At 42.6% G+C, this 27,674-nt stretch overlaps 1 protein-coding gene and 1 pseudogene across 1 annotated transcript; one reads left to right on the top strand and one right to left on the bottom strand.

Annotated features, from left to right (window-relative positions):
* The first annotated feature begins 2,044 nt into the window (after positions 1–2,044).
* Positions 2,045–20,879, top strand: LOC146552853 (uncharacterized). Its single transcript, XM_085254146.1, has 3 exons — positions 2,045–2,082; positions 5,576–5,683; positions 16,532–20,879. The coding sequence occupies exons 2-3, from the start codon at positions 5,584–5,586 to the stop codon at positions 20,200–20,202; spliced, it is 3,771 nt and encodes a 1,256-aa protein (XP_085110272.1). The 5' UTR covers positions 2,045–2,082; positions 5,576–5,583; the 3' UTR covers positions 20,203–20,879.
* LOC146552854 (histone H1 pseudogene) lies at positions 10,008–14,369 on the bottom strand (annotated as a pseudogene).
* Positions 20,880–27,674: the final 6,795 nt, after the last annotated feature.

The following is a 27,674-nucleotide window of genomic DNA, read 5'->3' as shown; positions in this document are numbered from 1 at the left end:
CAAAACAAAAAAACAAAAAACAAAAAAGAACCGCAACACCATTACCAGCAACATTACTCTTACATACATACAGAAGTTCACACATATACATACAATGCCTTGTCTTAGAACCATGGGGGCGTTGCTTTGCTGTGTGAACTGTTTCTCAATAAAAGGCAGCAGGAGGAGGCTGGATTTGGGGTAATTTTCGTGGTGGACACAGACGAGGCCTCCCTTGCGCAAGTAATCGATCAATCGCTGACTGTCTTGTTTTCTTTCATGATGAATAAGTCTCTAGAACTAGCGGGGCTTGTGGAAACACAGACCCAACAATTACACTGTTTTTCTGCCTTCCAACTTCCCTCTACTGAGAAGCTTCTTCAGTTCAGAACTGAAGAAGCTTCTTGGATGAGAGGTGAAACGTCTTCAAGTAACTTAAAGAAGTCCAGACGCTTTTCTTTGCAAGCTCCTTTGATTATCCAGGACCAACAGTTTCTCTGTTACTATCAATAACTCGCCAGCCTCCGTTTCTTCTTCTGTGAAAAGTTTGGGTGTCATCCTCGGCAGTACTCTAACTTTCAATTCACACATTAATAATGTTACTCGGTCTGCATATTTTCACTTGCGCAACATTGTTTTTTTTGTTTTTTTTGCCTGTCCCGTTTGGCTCTTTTGCCATCAGAATTGTTGTCTAAAGGCAAAGAAAGATGCCCAACGGATTTACTTTACCAAATTGACCATCCCAGCCTTGCCGTAATGGTCCATTTGATTCACCTTTTATTGTTTATTTTATTTCATTTTCACTTGCTAAATACGGGACAGACTTGAATGAGGAAAAGAAAAGGGAGAAAGAAAGAGGGAAAGAAAAAGAGCGTGGAAGAGGGACGAGGATAAAGTGCAAAAAACCAAAAACCAACAAAATAAGCAGACAAAAAATACATCTATCAATCACCTGGATCACCTGTTGAGAAACAAGTGGAAACAAGCAGAAGAAAAAAAAAGAGCAGCATAATAAACAACATCACGATGATCTATGTGAATATAACAGTAAATACTAAATATTTGGGGCGACCGTGGCTCAGGGGGTTGGGAAGCGTATCTGTAACCGGAAGGTTGCTGGTTCGATCCCCGGGCTCTCTGTCCTGGTCGTTCTGTCCTTGGGCAAGACACTTTACCCTACCGCCCACTGGTGTTGCGCCGATGGCGCGATATGGCAGCCTCGCCTCTGTCAGTCTGCCCCAGGGCAGCTGTGGCTATAACCGTAGCTGCTTCCACCAGTGTGTGAATGTGAGAGTGAATGAATAGTGGCATTGTAAAGCGCCTTGGGTGCATTGAAAAGCGCTATATAAATGCAATCCATTATATTAAACATTATTGTGCAGCACGTAAGATCGACAGCGCACAGTGTGCTTTGAGGTAGGAGCCTCAAAGCACCTACCGGGTGATCACCCGTGTGTACACCTGTGAGCATGGACGCGCTTGTTTTTTTAAAAGGTTCCTTCATGTAATGATCTGCTAGAGGGTGTGGGGGGGCCACAGCCCCGTCCTCCAGGGCATGAAGCAGGTATGGAGGAGATCAAAACTCCAGACATCCAGAGGCCCCCAGAACACAAGAGACTAAGGAAGACCAACAGAGGGGCAGCCGCGCCACTGTCCCAGAAAGAGCTGAGGAGAGTCCCAGATGAGGGCTCACTCAGCAGCCGTCGGTTTTCTCTGTTTTATCATGGAGACAAAAGAATTGGGGTTTAATAAAAGGCAGCTAAAGGAAGCTTTTATTGGCACAGGTTGAAAACATGCAAAATCCACACAGAAAGATCTTCTGTGATATCGAGATTAAACCCAGAGGTTTCTTTTTGTGATGCAGGAGTCCTGTTAGCGTTTAGCTCAAAGCACCACAGTGGCTTTTATTACTATTGCCCAGACTGTTAGTTTGGTTTCACTAAAACAACTTTGTAGAAGTTACACCATTTCTCAGAAATCAGCCTGATACTCTGCTGCACATCTTTCTGTTAATGAGTAAAGGTCAGGTGGAGTTTGTCCCTTGCAGAGATTATAAAAGCAGAAAGCACAGGATGAGGTCAGAGGATCCCACAGCTTTCTACTGTGAGTACACCAAGGTTTTCTTTTTGTCTCCAGGTGAAAGTGCATATATGGACTTAGTTTTGGGTCTGTTATGTATTGTAAAAATTAACAAACTACTAATCAATACTGAACTGTATTCTAGGCGCCAATGAACTGATGCTACAGTTACAGTAATGTGTTGTCTTCTTATGTTAAAAGTAGAGGAGAGGCTTTTAAGATTGAAGATGCTTTAGAGTGCAGAATGTAAGAAGTTAAATGCTAATAAAGCAGAGATAAAGGAAAAACATTAATCTGTAGGTCAACAGTGCGCATGTTTAAACAGACACATAAACAGGATGGCAGCCTGATATATTTTTAAAATTCAAAAAAAATTTTAAACATTAATCTTAAATTTCACATAAATTGTCATGAACTGGTTGTCATTTTAATTAATATTACATTTCTTACAAAATTTTTCTTTGTTAAGCTGATAAAAAGGACAAGTTGGGTGATAAGAAAGGAATATAATTTCATCTGCATAACCTGTATATTAATTATGAGAACAAGGCGAAGCATAGAAATTTAGGACACGAAAGCAAAAGTATCTCTCTCAGGCTTATCACGTCCAACTCTCTTATCAGAGTTCCTCCCCAACAATAAAAATTAAGGGTAAACACCAAGGTTAAAAAATAACGCAGTAAAGTTGTGTAAGGCAAATAACTTTCCACTGACAGCATACTATTTTTATTTTAATATCTGACTCAAACTGAGGACTTAGCTCTCCAGCTACAGTCAGTACTCCAAGTACTGTAACAGTAACTTTATTACCAACACCAGCAATTTCTATCCAACGCACACAGCTTGAACTGAGAAATGAAACATTCCTTCTACATAAATGAGAACTTTGACTGGCAGGAAATGTACTGAAAGCCGACATACAAATAGTTAGAATTTTCTTAGGCACTTCTCACTTAAAGGGAGCTAATTAGAATTATTAAACAATATGTTAGATGTTTCCAAAAGTAATTTTACTATAAGTAAGTTAGTAAAGCATTTTTAAGCAAAAAACTTTTTGAAAAATCTCACATAAAACCCTTATTAACTAGGACAGTTAATGAAGTGTAAGAAACCAAATTAAGAATGACTGACAAACACTTGGTCTGAATACTAACAGGAAGTCTGTTTCAGAGATGAAGTAAAAGTAACCCTGAAGAAATTTTTTTTTTTTTTTTTTTTTTTGGTGTCCCGTTTGGATCTTTAGCCATCAGAATTGTTGTCTTAAGGCCAAGAAAGATGCCAAGCGGATTTATTTTACCAAGTGGATCATCATGGCCTTGCCATATTGGTCCATTTGATTGACCTTTATTATAATTATGAATTTATTTTATTTTCAGTTGCTACAAACGGGACAGACATGACTGTGGGATAGGACAGGGAGAAAGAATGAAAGAAAGAGGGGGAGAGAAAGGAAACCAAAGGGGAGAAGAGACGGTGAGAAGGGGGGGGGGGGGGGGGGGGAAGAAAAACAAACAAACAAACCAAACACCTGGGTCACCTGTATGGAGAAAAAAAAACAGAAGAGAAAGCAAACAGCAAAGAGCAACATAATAAAAAAAACAGCACCATCACAATAAACTAGCTAGCAGTAGATATCAGTAGATACTAAATAATAAACGATATTGTGCAGCACGCAAGATAGACAGCGCACAATGTGCTTTGAGGCAGCAGCCAAGAAAGCTGTAGTCCGCGTCTGTGAACACCCGTGTACACCTGTGTGGATCAGCATGCTTGTATTCCAAAGGTTTCTCCATGTAACGATCTGCTAGGGAGTGTGGGGGGGCCACAGCCCCGTCCTCCAGGGTATGAAGCAGGTATGGAGGAGATCCAGGCCCCAGACATCCAGAGGCCCCAGAGCACGAGGACCCGAGGAGGACCACCAAAGTGGGGGGGGGACTGTGCCACCCTCCTGGGAAGAGCTGAGTAGAGCCCCAAAGGACAGGTCACCCCGCAGCTACGGAGCAGAGGCCAGAGGGGGTTGCAGTGGCGTGCCCGCGGGCTCTGCCGGCAGCCAGCTGTGCCAGAGAGGACCGAGCTTCAGGTCCAGAGGCCTGAGGGCACCCCACCCCCCGGAAGGAGCCCAGCCAGGCCACAGGCGCCCGGCCCCGCCAATCGGCCACCAGGAGTGAGTCGGTACATACATGAGTGCCCAGCCCCAGACGACAAGGACCACCAACACACCAACGTCTGAGGGCATCAGTCACCGGCAGGGAGTGTGGTGAGGGGAGATAGGCCTCCGTACTTTAGAGGGCCTGAGATGTTCCCAGAGAGGTTGAGTCTAAGACCCAACCTGACATATAGACACAGACGAACAGGCACACGCGGACACAGACGTGCATTCCCACCCCCATATGCACAACCAAATACTCGGCACTCACCCAACGTGTAGACAGACACAAATAGACACTGCACAGACAGTCGCACTCCCCAAACATACTCTATATCCCAGGTCCAGGTACCCCCGCCCTCAGAGGGGCAAGCCACACCTAGACCCAGGAGATGTAACCCTTCTCTCTGGGGTGGAGGCAAGCGGACCACCTCCTTATCTGCAGTAGCAGGGAGGCCCCGCATCCCAGACCCCAGTCTGATGGCCAGCACCTCCTCCCAGCCCCCCAGCCTTGACTGCTAACAGAACCGGGGTGAGTGAAGACCCCAAACCTCCCTACGCCCGCTCATATGTAGTGTTGCTGTGTGCTGTTCTAAAGTGCATTTAAAACTCAGGAGAGCATGGTACTAGCTTCCTCTCAGAGAGCAGCACGGCTCCTCCCGAAAACCCTCAGTGTCTAAATGTATTTAAAATTGAGGGTAGGGCACCAGCGCCAGAGGTGGGTTGGAGTACACCGACCATCCTCTGGATGCTGTAAAACGTGCCCACCCCCAAGGCCCTACATGGATGTGTTATGTGAGAGTGTGAGTAATGTGGATGTCTAGGTTGCAGAATAAAATTGAGGCACAGGCGGCCAGAAGGGGACAGAGGGGGGGTGCCCCCCCTGCACCCTGGTGACATACCTGCACCCCAAGCCCTGCATGTGGGTGGGTGTGGTAGAGCGGGAATAGGGAGGCAGCTGAGGATGGGGAGGGAAGAAAGGGAGGGGCAAGCGGCCCCTCCCTGGGGCCAGCTCCCCCGCTGACCCCAGTAGGCACCTCCACACTCTGGAACCCACCAGGGCAAGGGGGCCCAGGCCCATCCGGACCGGGGCCCGCAGCAGCACCGCCCAGCCTGAAGAAATATTTTTACTGACTTGTCTGTTTTTTGTGAAGGAGCCGAGCATCAATCAAATTCAGTAAATTTATAGCAGGACAAAGGGAAATGACCTAAATGTGCTTTGAGGAGACTTAAGACTATTGTCTCAAAAGATTAAAGAGTGTGAGGATGGTTAGTATCTTAAACTGCTGCTGTGGTAACACAGACACAAGTGAGAACATGAACAAACAGAAGAGAAACAAACTAACAAGCTGTTCATTTGGTCCTGTTCAGACTGAGCCATGGACTCTGAATCTGGCAGTACGATGGAGGTGGCGGCACTCGGCCGGCCTTTCAGTCTTGGGATGCTGTATGACTGCCGCAAAGACTCACTGATCCCAGGTAAGAAATCATTATATAGATTATACAGTATATATATATATATATATATACATACATACATGAATGCTTGAGTCTGAAAGTCTTTTATACTCCATTGTGGTTATTGTCATATCCACTTGGAGCCATTTCTACAGCACAGTCTGTTTTTCATTATTGATTTTGAATTTCCAGAAAATAAAAAAAGGACATGAGAACACAGTTAGCCAAGAAATACTGTGTAGCTTTGTTGTACAAATCAGGTGTTAATAAAATACCAAGTGTCTACTAGTTCAGGTACAATGGGAGAAAAGAAGTCAGTGGGGAACAAGTATCAGCATGGGACAAAGTTTATAATATAGGCAGAGGGGTAGTCCTGTTGGAACATAACGTAGTGATGCTCTGCCACTTTTTTTCTGGAACAGGAAGTAAAATATGGAGCAGAGATGGGCAGCGATTACTTTTTTCAAGTAACGAGTAATGTAAGGGCAAAAAGTGCAAAAAGTGTAATTAGATTACTGTTACTTTCCCATAATCACGCTGCATTACTGCGGTGCTAAACCATGATTTTGTTTGTGAGAGTGTTGATAGGTTTGTAGCATAAACCTATTCGCTGGAACGTTAAGACAATATAATTACACTGCAAGCAAGACGCAAGTAGGCAAACTTCTTCATGTTACTCGTGCACGGGAGAGAACCAGACAAACGCCGTTCCTTCGCTTGACCCCAGTAGCTCTCGTCCGTTCTCCCGTATCACTGTCCTTTTATTGAGGTTACATGAATATGCATAAGTTCATTAACATATGACGTCTACATACACAAAGAGTACCTTGCCTGTGTGTGTGTGTGTGTGTGTGTGTGTGTGTGTGTGTGTGTGTGTGTGTGGACTGCTGATCAAAGGGTCAAACATCCTTGGTCAGGAAGAGGGTAGCCTCCCCCTCCCCCTAGATGGTTCATCCTAGATAACACGGTGAGGAAGTCCTGCAGTTCATCTAAACAAAGAGCACTTAGACTAGAACAGACGCAACTACGTTAATCCTACCATAAAATAATAAGACACGGTATGACCTCTCATGCTCCCAAAGTGCTGTCTAATACACACAAAGTTTGCAGACTATCAAGGATCAAAACCTCTACCAATCTACAACTAATTACAAAACTCTAAGCATATATAAGTAAATATTTCTAAGCGTAAATGACAATCAACAATACAAATCTAACATTTCCCCCCTTTTTGACCTTTATGCTTGAAAAGTTCCCAGTTATGATCACCTCATGTCTGACAGTTTCAATGCAAACATTTTTATACTCAGCATATGTCAAATCACCCTAAATTACTGAAAAGGTACACAGTTCAACAAATGTATTAGCAGTTATCCCATTCATTGAGCTCATCTCATGGCAAACTGCATCTTACGAGCAAACAAAGAAATTGTTAATTTAATAGTGAAAATAAAAAAGTAACATTTTCAAAAACATCTCAGCTTGGTAATGCTTCCTCCAGGTGTGCACATCACATGTCTCTCTGCAGAGTGGTTTGAGTTCTGCAGGGCATCATGAATGTCTCTTCCAGTTGTTTCCATCGTTGTCCATAGGACCAGAGTCCAAATGTATGTAGAATAGACATTCAAACATACCAGTTGGTTTTGTTGTTTGTCAACATGGTTCTCAGCTATTTCCAAAGCTGCAGACCTCTCAGCACTCTAGTTTTATGGCCTCCCATTACCTCACTTCAGGCCTTCGTCCTGTGAGGGGGATATTTATGACTCCTTCATTGTCCTTCATTGTCCATACTCTGCAGAAAACACCTCTGTGGAAAGGGTGCAGGGTTGTCTTACTGCTATTATGATCCCAGCAGCCTTCAGAGTGTCATCGTATGCACAGTACAGTGGCACAGCATTAGGTGATGTTCATAGGAAACTGCTGTCATCACCACCATAGCTTCTGGTTCCTGTGCTTTTCACAGAATCATGATGTCATCCTCGAACTCCTTCTGCGCTGTCGATGGAGCTTGGCACGCTCCTCATCCCCTGAGTGTTTATGTTCCAACGCTGCTGAAGGTTTAAGGCAGAGCACGTCGTACACCTTAGTCGTCTTCCTCAGCGTCAATATTGAATCTTTCATTGTATTTAAAATCTTGCTGTGGGAAGTCTCCTCTTGATTTCCTGGAAGCTTAGTAGCACAGCTCTCTGTGTGATGTCTGCTGTGCTGAAGATGATCTCTGATCCTCCTGAAGCCTCTCTCCTGGCCTCAGCTCCCATCTTGTGGACGATCCTCTCCTCTATTTTGCAGGCAGTTTCATGGTCCTTGCTGTGGCTCCAAGGTCTGATTTCATGATGGGCCCCAATCAGCTTGATCTTTGACCTCAACCACTGCCTGGTCCTGTCAGCTATGCGCTTCTCACTGGGCCTCTGAAGATTTCTCAGGAGATTACTGCTGCACCTGTATTTCCTTGCTAGGAAGACAAACTATTTGGAGAGTATGTCAACAATCATCAAACCACATTCATTAGTTCAGTGAACTTCACTTATAGGCCATCAAAGCCTCATCTGAACATGGGTGCACCACTTGCATAGGTTTAATATTTGTAAATAAAACGGCTAATCACACAAATCACTGCAACAATAATAAAAAACATTGTTTAATGTTAATCCTTGGACCCCTCCTCTTGACGCATGGACACACCCATGCGTCAACTCACCAAACCTGGATTCCAGTCTTAAAGAAAAAGATTAGCTAGATCATATCCCAGGCAACATCAGGGCATCTCCTCCCCTGGAGCAGCACCACCCTGGACCTATAATCCTGCAATGAAAATGTTAGTGAGCTTTGCATATTAAGTTTGCTTAACACCTGACCCTCCCAGGAGCCTGCATACACACCATCATGGCCTGGAAAACAAAATCTGGAAGTAAAATCAAACTCCATACCTGTAAACAATTGTATCATAAGGACAAGAAGCATTCAACATCAGCAAGACAAGTGTCATGTGCAGGTTTTCTCAAATCAGTAAACTACAATTATTTTCATAAGTCGCCTCAGACATGGATCATCCCATGTACTCAGGCAACATTAATGTAATCGGTGACTGCTCTTAAGCAAAGTCACTCCACTTATATATTACTATGGGCTCAAAAGTGGCCAGCTAATGAGCCCATATCAAACTATCCCAGAAACACTGTATCTCTTATTTGTTTTACTCATGTCACTTGTCCGTTTCAGCTGAATCTTCCACAGCATTCTCAAAGAAACTAACATTAGCAATACACATTGACTGTAGTCAGACAGAGGTCAGACACAGGTCAACAGGTTCCAGAGGTGCCATAAAAACACCATAAAGTCAACCCTAGCTGTGGAAAGAAGTAACACCAGTTCTCAACACAGGAAATTTCACACATGTTATTCACATTATCAAAGTAACCTTCACATTTTCCCATCAACACAATGCAACAGCATCACCACTCATAACCTGTAAACACAGTTTTCCTCACACATAAACCCAGAAATCCTGTAGTAGGAAAAAACATCAACCAGTTGTCCTGGTATAAATCGCATCATCAATTCACATGAAGAACTGGCATGCTGTAAGAAAAGAAAATGCAAATATTAGCGCTTGCGCAGGCGTATGCATACTTTGTCACAGTTATCTCTGTGAGCAACTCAAGCCTATGAATAACACACCTGATAAATGCACAGACACAGAAAATGGCATTTAAAAGGTTAAATCATCATGCAACCTCGAGTGTTGCTGTCATCTTTCTGCTCCTGTAAAAGGAAACACATGGGTTCATCTGCACCTTTGTCAGGTGGGGGTTAGCTTCACACAATCATGTTCAGTCAGTCAGTCAGTTATTTTAAAATTCTTACTCATTCACTCAGTGGTTCCTTCTTTTGCTAATTGTGGAAATTATCATCGCATTCGTTTCCACGCTCAGCAAACCGACGTTATTTCAAAAAGAAAAATAATTTAGACTGGATTTCCTCGTTGAATCCTTTTTGGGGGGGACTCTCATTTCCTAATTGTCCCAAATAAGTGGCTTTCTCCTGAACCCATTTTAAATGTGGAGAAACTCACTTGCAACAATTTTCTTGACGACGTGTAACGCTTTTAATTCCCGACTCGCAGATCTGCTCAAAGAACAGAGATTATCGAACAAAACTTTCAGTGCACTGTGAAAGTATCAAAATAAAAAGGCCTTGTTAAGTCATGACACAAACTCCTCATCATCTTCACAACAGGAGAAGAATCATCAGCTAGATTCACTCCAAACCAACCATCAGCTGCACAACACACAACATAACCCTAATGTCATATTAGCTATGAGTTTAATCACCCGGTCTGTGCTCTTCACTCATTTAGGCCACAGATCTATTTTATTCAATTTTCCTTTTCCCTTCATCATAAAACATGTGACATGCTGTCATGCACTTCACAAAACAGTCTGTTCTGACGTATTCAGAGTTGTGTATCTAAATACAGGATTCACTCGCACATCAAAACAGGAAACTCAGTGTTTTAGAGTCTCCACTCAACACACAACAACTCCAACACATCTCATTCACTCGTGCTAGAATTCAGTCACCTTTCATTAATCTAAAACTGATCAACTAATTTGCATATCAGCTATTAACCCACTAAGTTGACAGGACGACAGAAAAGCATGTTCAAAATAGTATCACAAAAGACAATTTCCCTCATACAGTAAATTACATGTGCTGCCTCAATCAAGCAGGAAGCTTCTCCCAATTTACCATTTTAACAACTAAATTTATTGTCTGATCACTGGTTGGTCAAACCAGGATCTTTTTTTTTTTTTTCCCACAAAAGTTAAATTGTTGTCCTGCAACTTGTAGAGTCAATTTTTTTCTTTAGGATAAATTCAGTATTTGATAACAAGTGTCTGCTAAATTGACACTATTGTAACACTGATGAAAGATAACAAGCTAATTTTCATTGCATGTGTGTTTGTGTTATTAGGCAGGTCTAATGCATGTCTGTGGAGCTGCATCTCCAGCAGAGCATGTTCTTAAAGCTGCCTTTCCTACACACTTCTCTGCTATTATTTAATCATTTCTTAACTAATGTGCTATGAGTCTTCATGAGTCATTTTGTGTTTGGAATTGTTAGTAGGGTTAATGCATGTTCTGCTTGTGTGTGTGTGATTTTGTATATGTTTCAGACTCCGTCTCAATTTTCCAACTTAAGCAGTCAGTTTTCTTTTCCCCAGGTTTGCTAACCCAAATTTTGATTTCCCACATTAAATAATTCCTATGTGTTCTCACCTAGTCTTCTCACTCTGTTGTCCTCTCACTCTTTTGTCCTCTCCCACTTCAACAGTCCCGGCAGTTCTCCTTCAGCTTTGTCCTGTCTAGTAGCTGAAGTGCTGCTGCTGCCTTCTTGGGCGACTTCTTAGCAGCTGCTGCCGGTTTCTTGACTTTGGCCGCGGCGGGCTTCTTGGCTTTGCTCTCAGTAGCCTTGTTCATCTTGAAGGATCCGGAGGTCCTGGTGCCCTTGGTCTGCACCAGAGTGCCCTTCGCCACCAGGCTCTTGATGGCGGTCTTGACACGGGCCTTGTTCTTGTCCACATCGTAGCCTCCGGCAGCCAGAGCCTTCTTGAGGGCGGCCACGGACAGGCCGTTGCGCTCCTTGGAAGCGGCCACGGCTTTCACAATCAGCTCGCCCACGCTGAGGCCGACCTTCTTGGGCTTGGAAGTCATCGTCTTCTTCTTCTTGGCCTGAACCTCGGCGCAGGGCGTGTTTATGATGGAGCCTTTCCCACCACAGCGCTGGCACGTTGAACGCATCATGAAGGGTCCATTTCTTTCATGTCGCTAGCCAGCATGCTAGCTGCATGTGGCTTGCCCGAGTCACTCAGTCCTTTTTGAGCATTTCAACATGCTGCCACCGCCATCTTGCTCGCCCCTCCGTGGAATTCATCCAATCAGACAGGAAGATGGGTTTGCTTTCTTCTGCTGCTGTTTATCCACATTGCTGCTGCTTTGCTGGGACTTTTTGTGCTCAGGACTTGCTGCTGTCTCTTTATCATGGAGCTGCATTCCTTATCTTCAGGGAGGAGTGAGCTCGCTTGTGAGGTTGAGAAACACATGGCACTGTAAATAAGTCAGCCAGAAACTTGGCCTGCATGTTTCCAATGATGTTAAACTATAACTTTCTTCCGACCGCTGCATGTGGAAAATTGATTCAGGTCTGCTTTTCACCTGAAAGTGACAAACTAAGACATTTCATTATTATCATCACTGCTTAATCAACACACATCTCTCTCTCTCTCTCTCTGTCTGTGTTTGTGTGAACAATCCTTTCTTAAAAGCAGAAAATGACATTGTAGTTGTTTTTCGGCTGATCAACACAAAACCTTTTTCCTATGATTATTTCTCTTCGTCTACAATGTAGTAATTTGTCTCTTTTTCACTCTTTTTTTTTTTCTTCACAATAGCTGGTGGTCTGCAAAATCACCGCTCTCACTCACAATCAGAGGCAATCACTTTTACACAGTGCACAAAAACACTGTGATGTCAGACACATTCACACTCACTTTGTCATCTGCAAAAATAAATCACATGGCTGATGATATGTGCCATGGTGATCCGTAAATATGATCACCAGTTTATTTAACTATTTTTCAACCCAACAAACAAATAATCAAAAACATGATGCTGATGTTATGAACACTCTACACACAAGTCAAGATGCAGGAAAACTGCTCATGGAAACGTTGCACACTCCAGTTATCACAGTTATCATAGCTCTGTTTCCCTCTCTTAGAGTAGTTCTCAGACAGCTCTCGATCTGATAATGTGCAGCCTGCTCATCAGCTCAGAAGAAAAAAAAAAACTGCAACGCAACATCACACAGTAGTTGCTCTGCCCACAGTGGCAAAGTCTTACACTTTCATATTCAACTCAGCTTCTCCATCATGTACTTTTAGATGTTTCATACAGGGTTCAGCATATTAGTTGTTTTCACAGGTGTGCTCTACATCTCAACAATGGTTCATAATAAGACGACAGTCTTTCACACAGGTCAAGTGCCTCTATGCACTTCATGAGTTTAAATATTTACCTATATCACTTCACCTCACATGTCATTGTACTGAATTTAAGCAACCACAAGCTTAATGTAGATTACTTTTAACAACTATCCACCTCAATTAAATCTATGGTCTGGCACACAGGCTGCTGTCGATCAGGGCAAGCTAAAGAATAAACATTGTGTCAGCAAGGGGTGGGGGGAAAGCCATTCACCAGAGCATATCTTAAGTGCTGCTGATGTGGGCTGGCCTTCTCCACAGCTCTCCAAGGCTGGTGTGTTTTCTGAAAACTTCTAACATTTTAATCTCTTCCATTTATAAGCCTGCGATTAACCGCACGGCTCAGGTCCGCGTGACCGCGCTCGCGTGAACCCGCGCAGCTGTGGAGCCGTCGCTCTCTCTCTTTTTTACATAAATACTTTGTGCTGCCAGGAGCAAAGTCCAGCACAAACGTCTGTCTCCCTCCGACTCACTCTTGGTTGCATAGAAACCCATGATAACAACAACAGTCGGTGTCACAGACCACATGTTCTGCTCCGCACACACAACAACAACAACAACAACGACGACGACAATGACAACAACACAAAATAGGCCTACTGTCCAGCACAATCTGGACCCCGCGGAACTTCTCAACACCCCACTGAGCGGTGGAGAACTCACTACAGTACCCCACACAGCGGTCTGTATTTCGCCCCACTAAGACGGCGAACCAAAAAAAGTTCGAACTGCGCAACTCTGCGACTTAATGCTTCTGTACAAAAAACCCCACTGAGCGGCCTTGTACATCGCCCCACTTAGACGGCGAATTTTAGCCCCACTAAGCGGCCACGGACAACGCCCCACTGAGCGGCGAAGACGTACAGTTATAGAGTTGGACTCTAAACTTACTCGGTGTTGCTTAGCGTGTAATATCAGCCTCGAATCCCGCCAATCGCCATTCATCGAGGAGAAAAGACATACAGCGAATCCACAGGAACTTCCTGGCTGACGTCAGTCTTTCAGCGTGTCCCTCCTCCCCTCGGTGAATGCGATTCCAGGGCTCTGGCATCGAAGGACCAATTAATGATAGGTTTGTAGCATAAACCTATTCGCTGGAACGTTAAGACAATATAATTACACTGCAAGCAAGACGCAAGTAGGCAAACTTCTTCATGTTACTCGTGCACGGGAGAGAACCAGACAAACGCCGTTCCTTCGCTTGACCCCAGTAGCTCTCGTCCGTTCTCCCGTATCACTGTCCTTTTATTGAGGTTACATGAATATGCATAAGTTCATTAACATATGACGTCTACATACACAAAGAGTACCTTGCCTGTGTGTGTGTGTGTGTGTGTGTGTGTGTGTGTGTGTGTGTGTGTGTGTGTGTGGACTGCTGATCAAAGGGTCAAACATCCTTGGTCAGGAAGAGGGTAGCCTCCCCCTCCCCCTAGATGGTTCATCCTAGATAACACGGTGAGGAAGTCCTGCAGTTCATCTAAACAAAGAGCACTTAGACTAGAACAGACGCAACTACGTTAATCCTACCATAAAATAATAAGACACGGTATGACCTCTCATGCTCCCAAAGTGCTGTCTAATACACACAAAGTTTGCAGACTATCAAGGATCAAAACCTCTACCAATCTACAACTAATTACAAAACTCTAAGCATATATAAGTAAATATTTCTAAGCGTAAATGACAATCAACAATACAAATCTAACAAGTGTCTCATGACAATGACATCAGCACGTGCGACGTCCGTGGCAGCGACAGACGTGTGTAGATCAACAATGGATAATATGGAGTGCGGAGAGAGTACGACCATGTAGCGTTTAAAACGTGGATGTACTTACATTAATTCAAGTTTTATTCTGTAAAAAGTGACAAAAACATTAGTATCCGCTGTTCACTCTGCGTGGGAAGAAAACTTCTTTCCACAGCAAAAAATTAAACTTCAAATCTGAGCGAGCACAGAGAACGCTGCCACAGGAATGTGACATTCACAGAGAAACCCCCGGATCCTCCCACTGACATGACCGCTGAGGCACCGAGCAAACCTCCACCCTGTTTTTTCTGGATTAGGCAGAAAAAGTAACTTGAACAACACTGATATGGAGAGCTGAAATTAAGTTCTCACTCCAGAATATTTCATGCAAGCATGTTAATAAAAACAAGACTTTGTAACAGTCTGTGCCAGCACAAAACCCTCTTTTGACAAAAAAATACTTTTGGGATTTACCAAAGAGGCACTGAATCAGTTTTGTGGCTGAAAGCCCCTTGGAGAAATTAGGTGATGATGCATTTGCCCACGGGAGTGAAAAGTTCTTTGGGCAATTTAACAGTCCACTTAATTATATACAAAGATGCAGTCAGTTCATTTCAATAATTACTTGGTAAAAGCAGCTCAAATTAGTGGCTCAGAAACAAGCAGCCAATGAGGAAGCAAATTATGTCTAAACAATTTTCTCTCTGAAAATAGCGTGGCAGTTAAATGAGACGAGACTGAAGAAAGGTCAGTATGAGTAAGAGGAAATATAACTTCCTTAGATAGCCCCTTCAACCGTGACCTCCCACACCCCATAATTATGGAATCTTTTCACCCCGTTTCTTTAAAAGATCTATCAGAAATACTAACTCAAATGAAACCTCAAATTCAATAAACAAACAATTTTCTGCAGCTGAACACAGACAAGACTGAGTGTTTAATTCTCACTCTAGAGCAGGGGTGTCAAACTCCAGGCCTCAGGGGCTGGAGTTCTGTAGATTTTAGATCTCACCCTGGGTCAACACACCTGAAACAAATTATTAGTTCGTTACCAGGCCTCTGGAGAACTTCAAAACATGTTGAGGAGGTCATTTGGCCATTTAAATCAACTGTGTTGGATCAAGGACACATCTAAAACCTGCAGGACTCCGGCCCTCGAGGCCTGGAGTTCGACACCTTTGCTCTAGGGAGTATCAAGCCTCACATTAGAAAAAATCTGGGTCCTTTGTCATCCTCAATAAAAGCTACTGCTCGGAATCTTGGGTTAATTTTTGAGCAATCTGTCTTTTGATGCTCATGTCAAGTCTATGACCTGCTCTTGCTTTTTTCATTTAAGAAATGTTGCCAAACTTAGGACTATTGTCTCAAAAGGTGAACTGGAAATGTTTGTCCATGCCTTCATCTCCTTCCAATTAAATTATTGTAACACACTCTTTTCCTGTATGTCAAAGGCTTCTTTAAATCACCTTCAAGTGGTCCGAAATGCAGCAGCAAGGCTTTTAACCCACAGTCATAAATTCTCCCATTTCACTCCCTTGTTAAAGTCCTTGCACTGGCTTCAGGTTGGGTCTTCACGACGAGAGACCCCCAATTATATCATTGAGCTTCTTCACCCTTACCCTCAAAAACATATCGTTAGATCCATGGATAGTGGTCTTCTGACTATTCCATGTACCCATTTAAAAACAAAGGGGGATCGTGGTTTCCAAACCCTAGCTCCAATATCGTGGAACAGTTTACCTCCCCTCTACACACCATCGACTCTGTTGCTTCTTTTAAAAAACAGTTGAAAACACATTTATTTAGACAGGCATTTGGGTAATGTTCATGTGTAATATGTTGTTTTGTCTGATATGTTTTCATACTGTTTAAAAATACATGTTTATTATTACTACTCCTGCTGCACTTTATATATAGACTAATAAGAACAACAACCACCTTGGGGTATTTTACTGTATATAGTAAGCATCTGTACACAGTATAGTATTTTGGATTGTTTTCTTCTTGTTTATTTTTTCTATTTTCATTTCTCTAGTGTGGGATTAAATAAAGTCTATCTCTGTGTCTTTACAGCAATAACTCTGTGGGACCGTAAGGATCTCAGGGAAGATATAGCAGAAAGATCACAGCCCTCTAATGATTTTGAAATTGTTGCATCTGAATCAATTTCAGACAAATCTTTAGCTCTAAATGTTGAAGCTTCACTGAAGGCAAGTTTCTTAGGTGGACTGGTTCAGGTTGATGGATCTGCCAAATATCTGAATGATAGTAAATCTTCCAGAAATCAGGCCAGAGTAACACTGAAGTACAAGGCAACCACAAAGATCCAGGAGCTGTCCATGAATCATCTTGGAAGAGGAAACGTGAAGCATCCATATGTTTTTGATAAAGGCTTAGCAACACATGTAGTCACAGCTATTCTTTATGGAGCACAAGCTTTCTTTGTGTTTGACCGAGAAGTTTCTGAACAGGAAAATCATCAAGATGTTCAGGGTAACTTGAAGGTGACCATCAAGAAGATTCCCTTACTTTCTGTAGAGGGTGAAGGTTCCCTGAAGATGGAAGACAAGGACAAAGAAAGTGTTCATAAATTCTCCTGTAAATTTTATGGAGACTTCTGTCTTCCAAAACCACCAACAACCTTTCAAGATGCAGTAGAAGTCTACCAAAGCCTGCCAGGATTACTGGGAGACAAAGCTGTACCAGTGATGGTCTGGCTGCTGCCACTGACAGCTTTAGATTCTTCTGCTGCTAAACTCGTCCGTCAGATCAGTATAGGATTAGTTCAAGAAGCACAGACAGTCCTGGAGGACTTCAGTGAGCTGGAAATGAGGTCCAATGATGTACTGAGAACCAGCACTGCACAGCAGTTCCCACAGATTGGTAAAAAGCTTAAAAGTTTCAAAGAAATGTGCTCTGAGTTCAAGCTGGAATTCCAACAGACTTTGGCCAAGAAGCTTCCATCAATCCGAGGAGGAGGAGAAGAGGAAGCTGAGCTTGCAGAGATCCTGAAGAAGAGACATTCTTCACCTTTCAGCAGCAAAAGCCTGAACGAGTGGATGGACTGTAAAGAGAGAGAAGTTGACATATTAATGTCTTTTACCAGGATGATGAAAAACACCAAAATCATCTCGTCTCAAAATGATCTGTACAAGGAAAGTCTGAGTGCAGAGCATGTTGTGTGTTTTGTTTTCACCTCTCTGGGAAAGGATGAACCGTACCTCTCAGCTTTATCAAGATACTTAAAAGGGACAAACCAACAAAGAAACCAACCAAACCTCCTGGTTAGTCTGTTCAGTTTCACTTTTAATGTTTTCCACCAAAAATCTCACACTCCAACCAACCCAGACCTTCAAGATCCTCACACTCATGATGTAGAGAAGGAACAATGGTACGCCTCAAAAGAAGTAACAGCTGAAATGAGGAGAAAAGCAAAACTCTTCAGTGATTTTGCAGAGGCCAACAAGGAGAACAAGAACATGAAGTTCCTGACAGTGGGGTTAACTAATGAGACACAGGAAGGTTCCAGCATCTACCTTTATGAAGGTGGATTTACTGTCAGTGAGAACTTTGAGCCTCCTTCAAAGCCTGAAACTGTGACAGCAGCTGACATAAACCACAACAGTGTGACACTGAAGATTTCTCCACCCAGATTTGGAGCAGAGAACATCACCTCCTACTCTGTTGAGTACTGTGTCAGTGGAGAGGATGGATGGCAGCAGAAGACAGAAGCAAAGGCTGAAGAAGTCACAGTGAGAGATCTGAAGCCAAACACAGAGTATGTGTTCAGATGCAGAGCAGTGATCTCAGCAGGTGTCGGACCAGCTAATGTAATCAGTGATGCCATTAAAACTTTACCCTGCAGCCCTCCTGGAAAACCTCAAGCTCAGCCATATTCAAGTGAGATATCAGTTAGCTGGGAGAAACCTGCTGAGCTTGGAGAGGATGTGCAGATATTGGGTTACATGGTGGAGTATTCAAAAACAGATGATAATGAGGAAGCTCTGCAGTGGAACCAAACACAGTCAGCAGGTGAAAATGCGATCCTTTCAGGTCTTCAGACAGAGACAGAATATGCAGTCAGGGTCAGATGTGATTGTGGTTCAGCTGGAAGAAGCAAAGAAAGCATCACTGTTAAAGTCTACACAACATTTAACCGCCTCACAGAACTTCTCAGGATTAAAAGTAAAAAGATCAAATCTGATTCCCCCTCAGTTTACAAACTGCCTCTGACAGAAGAACACATGAACATAGATGGATACAGGAAGTTTAACTTTGGTAAAGAAAACATGAGGCAGAATCGTACAATAATGCTTCTTGGAGCGACAGGATCAGGAAAGTCCACTCTGATCGATGGGATGATCAACTACATTGTTGGTGTAGAGTGGGAGGACAGTTTCAGGTTTAAATTCATTAATGAGGATCAGTCAACATCACAAGCTCACAGTCAGACCTCTGAAGTCACTGTTTACAAAATCAACCACCAGGAGGGATTTCAAATCCCGTTCTCTCTGACCATTATTGACACTCCAGGCTTTGGAGATACAAGAGGCATAGAAAGAGACAGAGAGATCGTAGAGCAGATACATAATCTCTTCTCTGATCAGCACGGTGTCACTGACATCGATGCTGTGTGTTTTGTAGCTCAGGCTTCTTTAGCACGACTCACAGCAACACAGAAATATGTGTTTGATTCAGTGCTCTCAATCTTTGGCAAAGATGTGGCAGAAAACATCAGGATCCTGGTGACATTTGCAGACGGTCAGCCACCTCCAGTTCTAGAGGCGATCAATGCTGCAGGAGTCCCATGTCCTAAAACAGAAGACGGACTGCCGGTTCACTTCAAATTCAATAATTCAGCGCTGTTTGCAGAAAATAAATCATTTGAAAGAGTCAGCAGGAGTGATGTTGGTAAAGGAGGACGTTTTGATCAGATGTTTTGGGAGATGGGGGCAGAGAGCATAAAGAGCTTTTTTGCTGCTCTGAATCTCATAGAAACTAAAAGCTTGACACTGACAAAGGAGGTCCTCAGAGAAAGAAAGCAGCTCGAGATTTCAGTTGAGAATCTGCAGGAGCAGGTGAAACTTCGGTTAGCCAAGACTGAGGAGATAAAAGAGACGAGTGAGAAACTTAAAGATCATGAAGCAGAGATCAGCAGAAATGAGAACTTTGAGATTGAAGTTTCTGTCCCAAAAATTATTCAAAAGAGTATTTTGGGCAAAAAAGAGTATGTCACCAACTGTTCCGAATGCGGTGTCACCTGTCACTACCCCTGTCAGATACCAGATGATGCAAGTAAAAGAGGCTGTTATGCAATCGGATCAGATGGAAACTGTACTCAGTGTGAAGGCAAATGTTCCTGGGACAAGCATCATAATATGCCTTTCAGATGGGAGATTCAACAGGTTAAAGAGAAAAGAACACTGAAAGAAATGAAAGAAAAGCACCAGAAAGCCACAGGGAAGAAGATTACCTTTCAGGGAGTGGTTGACAGTCTGAAGGATCAATGTAAAAATGTTCAGGCTGAAGTGGTGAAATTAATGGAGTGGTCCTCCAAGTGTCTGAACAGACTTAGAGAGATAGCGCTTAAACCAAACCCTCTGTCCACTCCAGAGTACATCGACATGCTTATTGAAGGAGAGAAATCTGAGGGCAAAGAAGGCTGGAAGAAACGAGTTCAGTCTCTGATGGAGATGAAAAAAAAAGCAGAGCTCATGAACAGAGAAAGGAGAGAAACCCCTTGATCATTTATAACTCCAGAACTAAACAAACTTTTTTTTTATATAAAAATCAATTTTCAAATCAACTTGACTTTACATAAACAAGTGATTATAACTGCACTGTTGAAAGATTAAAGACACATTTATTTGTGTTAAAGAAAAGCTTCAACATAAGTGGACGTGTATTTGCATGAGGAAAAGCCAAATGTGCCTTGTGCTAACAACAGTTTCAAAGTTTTTATTATGATATTCATCTTAGTTTTAGATATTAGTCTCATTATAACTTCACTGTAGATGGATGACAATGTTTAAAATTGTGTTTGTTAATTTTGTTATTTTTTATGTTTATGTTCTTTATGATTTAAAACATCTGCAATGTTTCAAATAAATGTAATAAAAGTAACATGTTTGAAATTTCCATGTGATAAAACAAGTTTAATTACAATAAAATTCACTTCACGCTTTTAATGAAAAGACATCACTGATTTAGAAAATGCTAAAACCAAAACAATTTAGTGTTATTTATGCTTATCAATGGGTCAAAAGGTGTAAACAAGTTTTTTGTTTTAATTCCTGATTCAGCTGTTTTGAATTGTACTTTCTGCAGTTATCTCTTAATCATTTGCATTAATATACATTATGCACATTTGTCCAAAATGAACAACATCAAATTGATTAAAAGTCATTTAAAAAATCTTGAACTTGGGTTTTTTTTCCTTCTCTAACTGAATAATATGTGTGCTGCACATCAGTTCATAAAGCAAATCATAAAACAGTGCAAAAACAACCAGCATTAACCAGCCTCCCCACCTCTCTTTACACATTGTATTTATATACAGTTATGAAAAGGTGTGATTCTGTTCATCTGGACGTTTTCAGTGGGAGAAACATTTCGTCACTCGTCCAAATGACTTCGTCAGTCTCAGCTGACTGCAGGTTTCCCCAATCTCATAAGGTTCAGATATGTGGATGACACCTGGGTGAAAATCAAATCTCAGGACGTACCACATTTCACGGATCACATTAACTCGGTGGACCGACACATCAAATTCACCAGGAAGGATGTGAAAAGTGGCAGGTTAGCCTTCTTAGACTGTGAGATTTCCATCAGTAATGGGGGACATCTAAAGCTGACGTGTACCGTAAACCTACACATACGGATCAGTATCTAAGGTTTGACTCTCATCATCCACTGGAGCACAAACTGGGTGTCATCAGGACGCTACAACACAGAGCAAACACCATCCCCACTGACACAGCAGCCAGGGAGCAGAAGAACAGCACATCAAGAAGGCCCTGAGTAAATGTGGTTATCCCAGCTGGACTTTTGTCAAAGCTGGGAAGGGGCCTAAAGAAAGCTCCAGCAGATCCAGGAGAGAAGGACAACCGCTGCCCAAGAGAAAACCTGTAGTGATCACCTGATGTGTGTGTGTGTGTGTGTGTGTGTGTGTGTGTGTGTGTGTGTGTGTGTGTGTGTGTGGTAAATAAATAAATAAAATAAATTCATAATTATAATAAAGGTCAATCAAATGGACCAATATGGCAAGGCCACGATGATCCACTTGGTAAAATAAATCCGCTTGGCATCTTTCTTGGCCTTAAGACAACAATTCTGATGGCTATAGATCCAAACGGGACAAAAAAAAAAAAAAATGAATGAACCATCTCTAAGTCTAACACATTATAAGCTTAAGTCTTACCATAGCTAAATTATTAAACACAAAAATAAACTCATAGAAATTTTCATATCACCATTGTTTGATGTTCAAACTCAACTTCCACTTCCCCCTTTTTTGACACACTCCCATGTGTCAATTCACCGGAGCTAGAAACTTAAAAGAAAAGGTTAGTGACATCATATCTAAAAAAGCATCAGAAATTCTCCTCTTCAGTCTCTCTTATCGTCCTGCTCCTGCAAAAACAAACAAAGCGAAGCATCCACCCTTCTCTTGCTGGCTGGGTGAATTGTTTGTTGGCATTTACTAATCCAAAAGTAGGTGCAGTCATTGTCTCAGTATCAAGTCAGTCAAAACTTTTAGTCCGTCCGTCACAGTCCAGTCACATGCATTCATTCACACACATTCATACCAGATGTTGCTGATAATGGAATCTCACGCGATTCGAGCATCCATCACCAGCAAGATGACGTCATCATTTTAAAAGGAAAACACTTCCTTGTTTTTTGGACCGGATTGTCTCGCTGCAATCCTTTTAGACTCAGGACTTCTCATGTGATCAGTGTCCCCAATAAGTGAATTTCTCCCAAGCCAATTACAATCATGGAGAAGCACACTTTGCAACTGTTTACAGTAATAATATTTTATAGCGCTTTAAATCTCAATCTTTCAGGCCTTGTTTAAAGAGCTGATTGTTAAATCATGAACTCACAAAATATCACCATATCACCACCGGTGGATCACACCTCTCAGATGTTATTTCCTCAGTGCACTGTAACAAAAATGAAACAGACGTAACCAACAAAACACTAACAACAATAACACAAACTAGGGCCCGTTGCAGACTTGTCCAAGCATAAAACTATCCTCTCTCGCTTACGAGAAAGAACACAAGCAAAGCTCACTGATAAAATCAAGCTAGCGCTAAGCAAAACCAAAGAATAAACCAAAAATTCACAGGAACCTTTGCTTCCTGCCGGGACGATATTGTGTGGGAATGAGAACCTCAGGTGCCGTAACTCCTTTTGTTCCTCCTTGAATTAAAACTCAATCACAGAAAATGCCGTACTCCGACCTAAAACTTACACTATTAATTCATCATCTTCACTCTGTGCCACTGTTCCTCATCAGGGCTGTGTGAAGCACAGCAAAGAATTCAGTCAAGGCCTTGAGCCATAAACAGACATCACGCACAGACATTGTTTTCATAACCAAACTTTTTAGACCTTATTCCTAAAATCTACATAAATGCCCTCTGGGTGACATATAACACATTCTAAGTAATCAATGGTAATCAATGGAAATCAATGGCTCCTCATAAAAATTATGCATTGGGATGTTTGTGTGCAGCATTTTGCATATCAGCATAAGCAAAGCATTCTTCATTGCATCAGCGTGTATGTGTGTGTGTGTGTGTGTGTGTGTGTGTATGTGTGTGTGTGTGTGTGTGTGTGTGTGTGTGTGTGTGTGTGTGTGTGTGTGGATCACTTCTCAGTGAATCAGCATTCCAATGTGTGTGTGTGTGTGTGTGTGTTCATCACTTCCCTGTTCTGGTGTTCTGGGTAAACCACGGCCTGAAGCATGCCCTGGGGTCCTGCCCTCCTCCTTTTCAGTTCGTTTGCGACCATTGCTGCTGCTGCTGCTCAAAGTTCAGTCCGTCCTGGTTCTGACCCCAATTGGGGCAGTCCTTTCTCCAGTGTCCATGCTCACCGCAGGTGAAACCTGCATCCTCTTCTGTGTTTCTTGTCCATTCTGAGGTGCCTTCTGACCTCAGTTACTCCTCCTGTCTCGGTCACGCCCTTATTGCTGCCCGATCATCCGTGTTGGTCCATCACTGTCCTGCACCGTGTGAATGCAGAGTTATCAAGGTCAGCATTCTTTTGCTCGGCCTTACTTTTCATTCGGGCTTGGCGGGCGTCTCGTCACAGCTCTGTCAGCTGAAGCTGTCTGAGTATTTTCCCCCGTGTAGTGAAACGAGCCTTAGGTTTAGTGCTCTCCGTCTCTGCTGCATGAGATCACATTCCTGCAGCACTGTTGACATTTTCAGGTCATTGTTGTGGGTCCAGCTGTTGCAGCATTTGGTCAGTGTCACGTATGGGGGAGAGCAGGAGTCCAGTCAGCCTCGGCTTTCAGGGCCGGCAAAGCAGCCTGTAATCAAGCATAAAGAGAAAAAACAAAAACAAACGAAAAACAACAACAAACGAACAGGAAAATCATGTTGTGTTGGCTGTGTTATTCAGAGGGGAGAAACAACGGGGCCAGGCCCTGTGTCAGCCTTCTCTCCCCCTTTTTTTGTTTTTTCTCACCATATATTCAACTCATAACCCACCAAGCTGACAGGACAACACAGGTACATGTTAAAATTCTTAAGATCATGTTTAAAAGCCCAAAAAAGGAATTTTCTTTCACTCAGTAATCACTTTTATTAATCAGCAGAAAACATGTCACAATTTGAATCTTTTAACCCCTAAATTTGTCGTGTCTTCACTGGTTGGTCAGACCAGTGTCCTTTTTTTTTTTTTTTGAAGTTAAATTGTTGTCCTGCAACCCAGAGGGTTTCTTTGTCAGTAATGAATAAACTTCATCATTTAACAACAGAAGTATGTTAATCTTTTTTTGTTTTGTTTTTTAACCTTGCTGGAAAATCTTCACATGTTCATGAGTGTAAGCTGTTTCTTCATTGCATGTGTGTGCATTTGTAGGCAGACAGGTTAATTTTAACTTTTTCTCAAACCAGGTGTTACCTTAAAAGGAGCCTTTCTCTCACATTACTCTGCTTGTGTGCGTTTTTGTTTCACCTTTTGTTGTGATGCTCCGGACGCCTTCCCAACCTCCACAAGTCCGTTGGCCCCAAAATTCAACCCAATTTCATGTGCTCTTAAAACCTTCATTTCTCCTCTAATTCTCTCCTCGCTGCTGTCTGTTTCACAGCTGCTGATTCGTGCTGGGTGTGGTTCCCATTACTTATAATTTTGCTTCGGCCGCTGTGCTTGTGGGGGGAGTTGGTCCAGGTCCGCAGCTTCCTGTATCAACACACTAAGAGATTTATTTAATTTCATTTTCATCACATGTTAAACAGATAAGCAGGCAACACGCCTACCTTGACAGCGTAAACTGCACGCCAGTCTCCCAACACATTCCTCTCTCTACTCCTCCATAATTCTCCACTGCACACCTCTTACTATCTCTCTTTTTTATTTTTATTTTTATTTTTATTACACCACAGAGTAATGCACCCAATTATGCCCGTCTATCTCCATGTGGCTCCAAATTCCCTCTTTATTTAATTTCACACTCGTCAGGGGACAGGCACACAACAATTTCAACCACTGAAACGAGGAATTCAACCTTTTTATATTTCACCTATGATAGAACTCAACCTTAGATTCTCTTGTTCTATTCCAGAATAAATGTGAACCCGTGATTACACGGCCGTTCCAGTGTTATTCTGTAGCTATGCGGGAGTCCTCAGTTCCCAAGTTGCCACCTCGGCACCCAGACGCCGCTGGACCTGCCTGCACGTCTACAGACAGGAGGGTCGCCACACCATGAACAAAATTAGTTTCCACAGGTACACTAGGCGTCAACCTTTGATCTTAAAGCATTCTCTTCGCACTAATGTCCTCCTAGTCACACATCAACCGTCACTGTCACTGTGTTCACACTTCACACACAGAAACACACTCAGAGCGCCTCACACACACTCACCCACAGTGAGACCCACAGAGAGCGCTTTTCATCAGCAGAAATTTGCACAGAAACCTCTGAGCTCAACTGTTAGAATCTTCTGAAGCACAGCAACCAAAGACCAAATACCCCTTTCTCTGCACTTATGGCCGCCCCAACGGGGCAAAATCGCATCATAAAAGTGATGCCTGCGTCCCCTGAAGTTATACTGACACCATAAACCAGGTTTTGCTCTATGTACTTCTTGGCAAGTAAAATTTTACTTTATTTTATGACCGCAGCCCTCGAGGCAAAAACCGACACCACAAACCACGTCAAACCTCTATTCAATGTGCTGAAACCAGCAACCCCTCAGTGCTGCACTCACGGCCGCACCACCGGAACACGGCCGTATCATAAACCAGACCTACGGACGTGTTGCGCCTTTGGCGTTGCCAGCGTTCAACCGCACCATGAGCCAGCATCTGCTTTTCCTTAAATCAACTTCTATTTCATGGCCGCATCAACGATGACTCACCGACACCATAAACAAACTTCAAAACCTCGACTTCAATGTACTGGACTTATGGCCGCGTCTCCAGAAGAGATTCTAATGTATTATTGCTACAGAAGCCAGTCTTAGACAAAATTAAATGTGGAAGGTAAAGTGGGCTGCAACTAGTCCAACGTAGTGTCTTATTAGTATCTCGGTAGAAGCAGTTTATCTAACACACTGGAATTCAGCCTCAACTTATGTTGTTAGTATCTTGCGCCAAAAACCAGACACCGACAAATTTAATGTGAAAATACGTGTAACTCAGCGAACAGATTAATTTGGAAAGCCCAATATGCACATTTGGTATAATACAACAGGCTGTGCTTACCTTTTTATTTTTGGACCGGTCCTCTGTTCGCCTCGCCCCACGATCTCACCATAGGCCAAATCTGCTCCTCCTCAGCACACCAAAGATCCAGGTCACACGGCACCAAGTTGTTGAAATCTCCCAATTCTTTTAATCTTGGGGCTGAAGGAAGGACAGTACTCAGTGTATAAATGCTCAATCAACAATCATTTATTTCCATACAATTCAACACTTATGAGCATTAGAACCATCATGATGGGGAGACCTGCCTGCAGAGGGTCACAGCGAGTCTCAAAATGGTGACGGGTTACACAGCTTCTTATAGTCTCTAGCGGCCCCCACCTAGTCGTAAAAGCCTAAACATTACATTCTTTCTCTCTTACGGTGCCTAAGTTATGACCTCGGCTCCCTGTCTTTCTGCTCTTCTGTAAGGTGGGGGTATGGAATGTGGTCTGTTTCTTCTATTATCTGCACAAGGTCCTCTGCACACAACATTCTCTTCATGATTCAGCAGTATAACATGTCAAGAAACAGTGTAACACATTCAACAGTGTCGAGAAATACAGGTCAATCCAATAGATCTAATGATTTTCACACTCTTTTTAAGTCAGAAGTATAATGCAAACTAAAACTACATACTGATCACACACTCTATGTTAAAGGGTATAATATGATCTACAGCAGTATCATACCTCAACTACTTTGATTACATATATAAGGTAACAGAATAATCTCACAAACCCTATGCTTGGACTTGTCACCGTTGGCCATAACATGATCAGAGGTTACTTATTGACCCTAACAACTACATTTCAAACAGTACTGATGAACAGGTGCTCATACAACAAGTGGCACAGACTTTATTAATATATTTGTAAATAATATTTGACCTAAATATATGGGTCTTGTGATTTGAAGATTTAGGTTAGATGCGTATCACAGTGGTTCCATTATATAAACACTCCGGTGTAGGTGTATATAGTGTATACGAGTATATGTAATTGCATAGTATATATGTGAGTATATGTCCAGTGTATACAGGTATATATGCCATAAAAACATTCCACAACATGGGGATATCACCGGGTAAACTCCAGAAAGTTCTTAATATTTTATTAGTCAAGAGAAAGAAGAATGCAGACTGTGTTTAAATCAACCTCACAAATGTCACAGATCAGTCAGTAGGGCTCCTGAAAAGTCTGTGACACATCTGTGTGAACATCACCAGTTAATTTGGAACACTGGTCCCCTGACACAGAGTAATGTAGTGTACAAACAACCTCTTGCAAAA

The sequence above is a fragment of the Mchenga conophoros genome, linkage group LG18, assembly GCF_057382185.1.
Source record: "Mchenga conophoros isolate Kocher_MC1m ecotype Shallow Benthic linkage group LG18, M_conophoros_male_GT1.1, whole genome shotgun sequence".
Classification (NCBI taxonomy): Eukaryota; Metazoa; Chordata; class Actinopteri; order Cichliformes; family Cichlidae; genus Mchenga; species Mchenga conophoros.
The sequence above is the reverse complement of the archived record's forward strand: the minus strand, read 5'-3'. Positions and strand labels throughout refer to the sequence as shown.

Coding starts and splice junctions, on each gene's coding strand:
- LOC146552853 (XM_085254146.1), top strand. CDS start 5,584: ATGGACTCTGAATCTGGCAGTACGATGGAGGTGGCGGCACTCGGCCGG. Junction 5,684..16,531: donor CAAAGACTCACTGATCCCAG/GTAAGAAATCAT, acceptor GTGTCTTTACAG/CAATAACTCTGTGGGACCGT.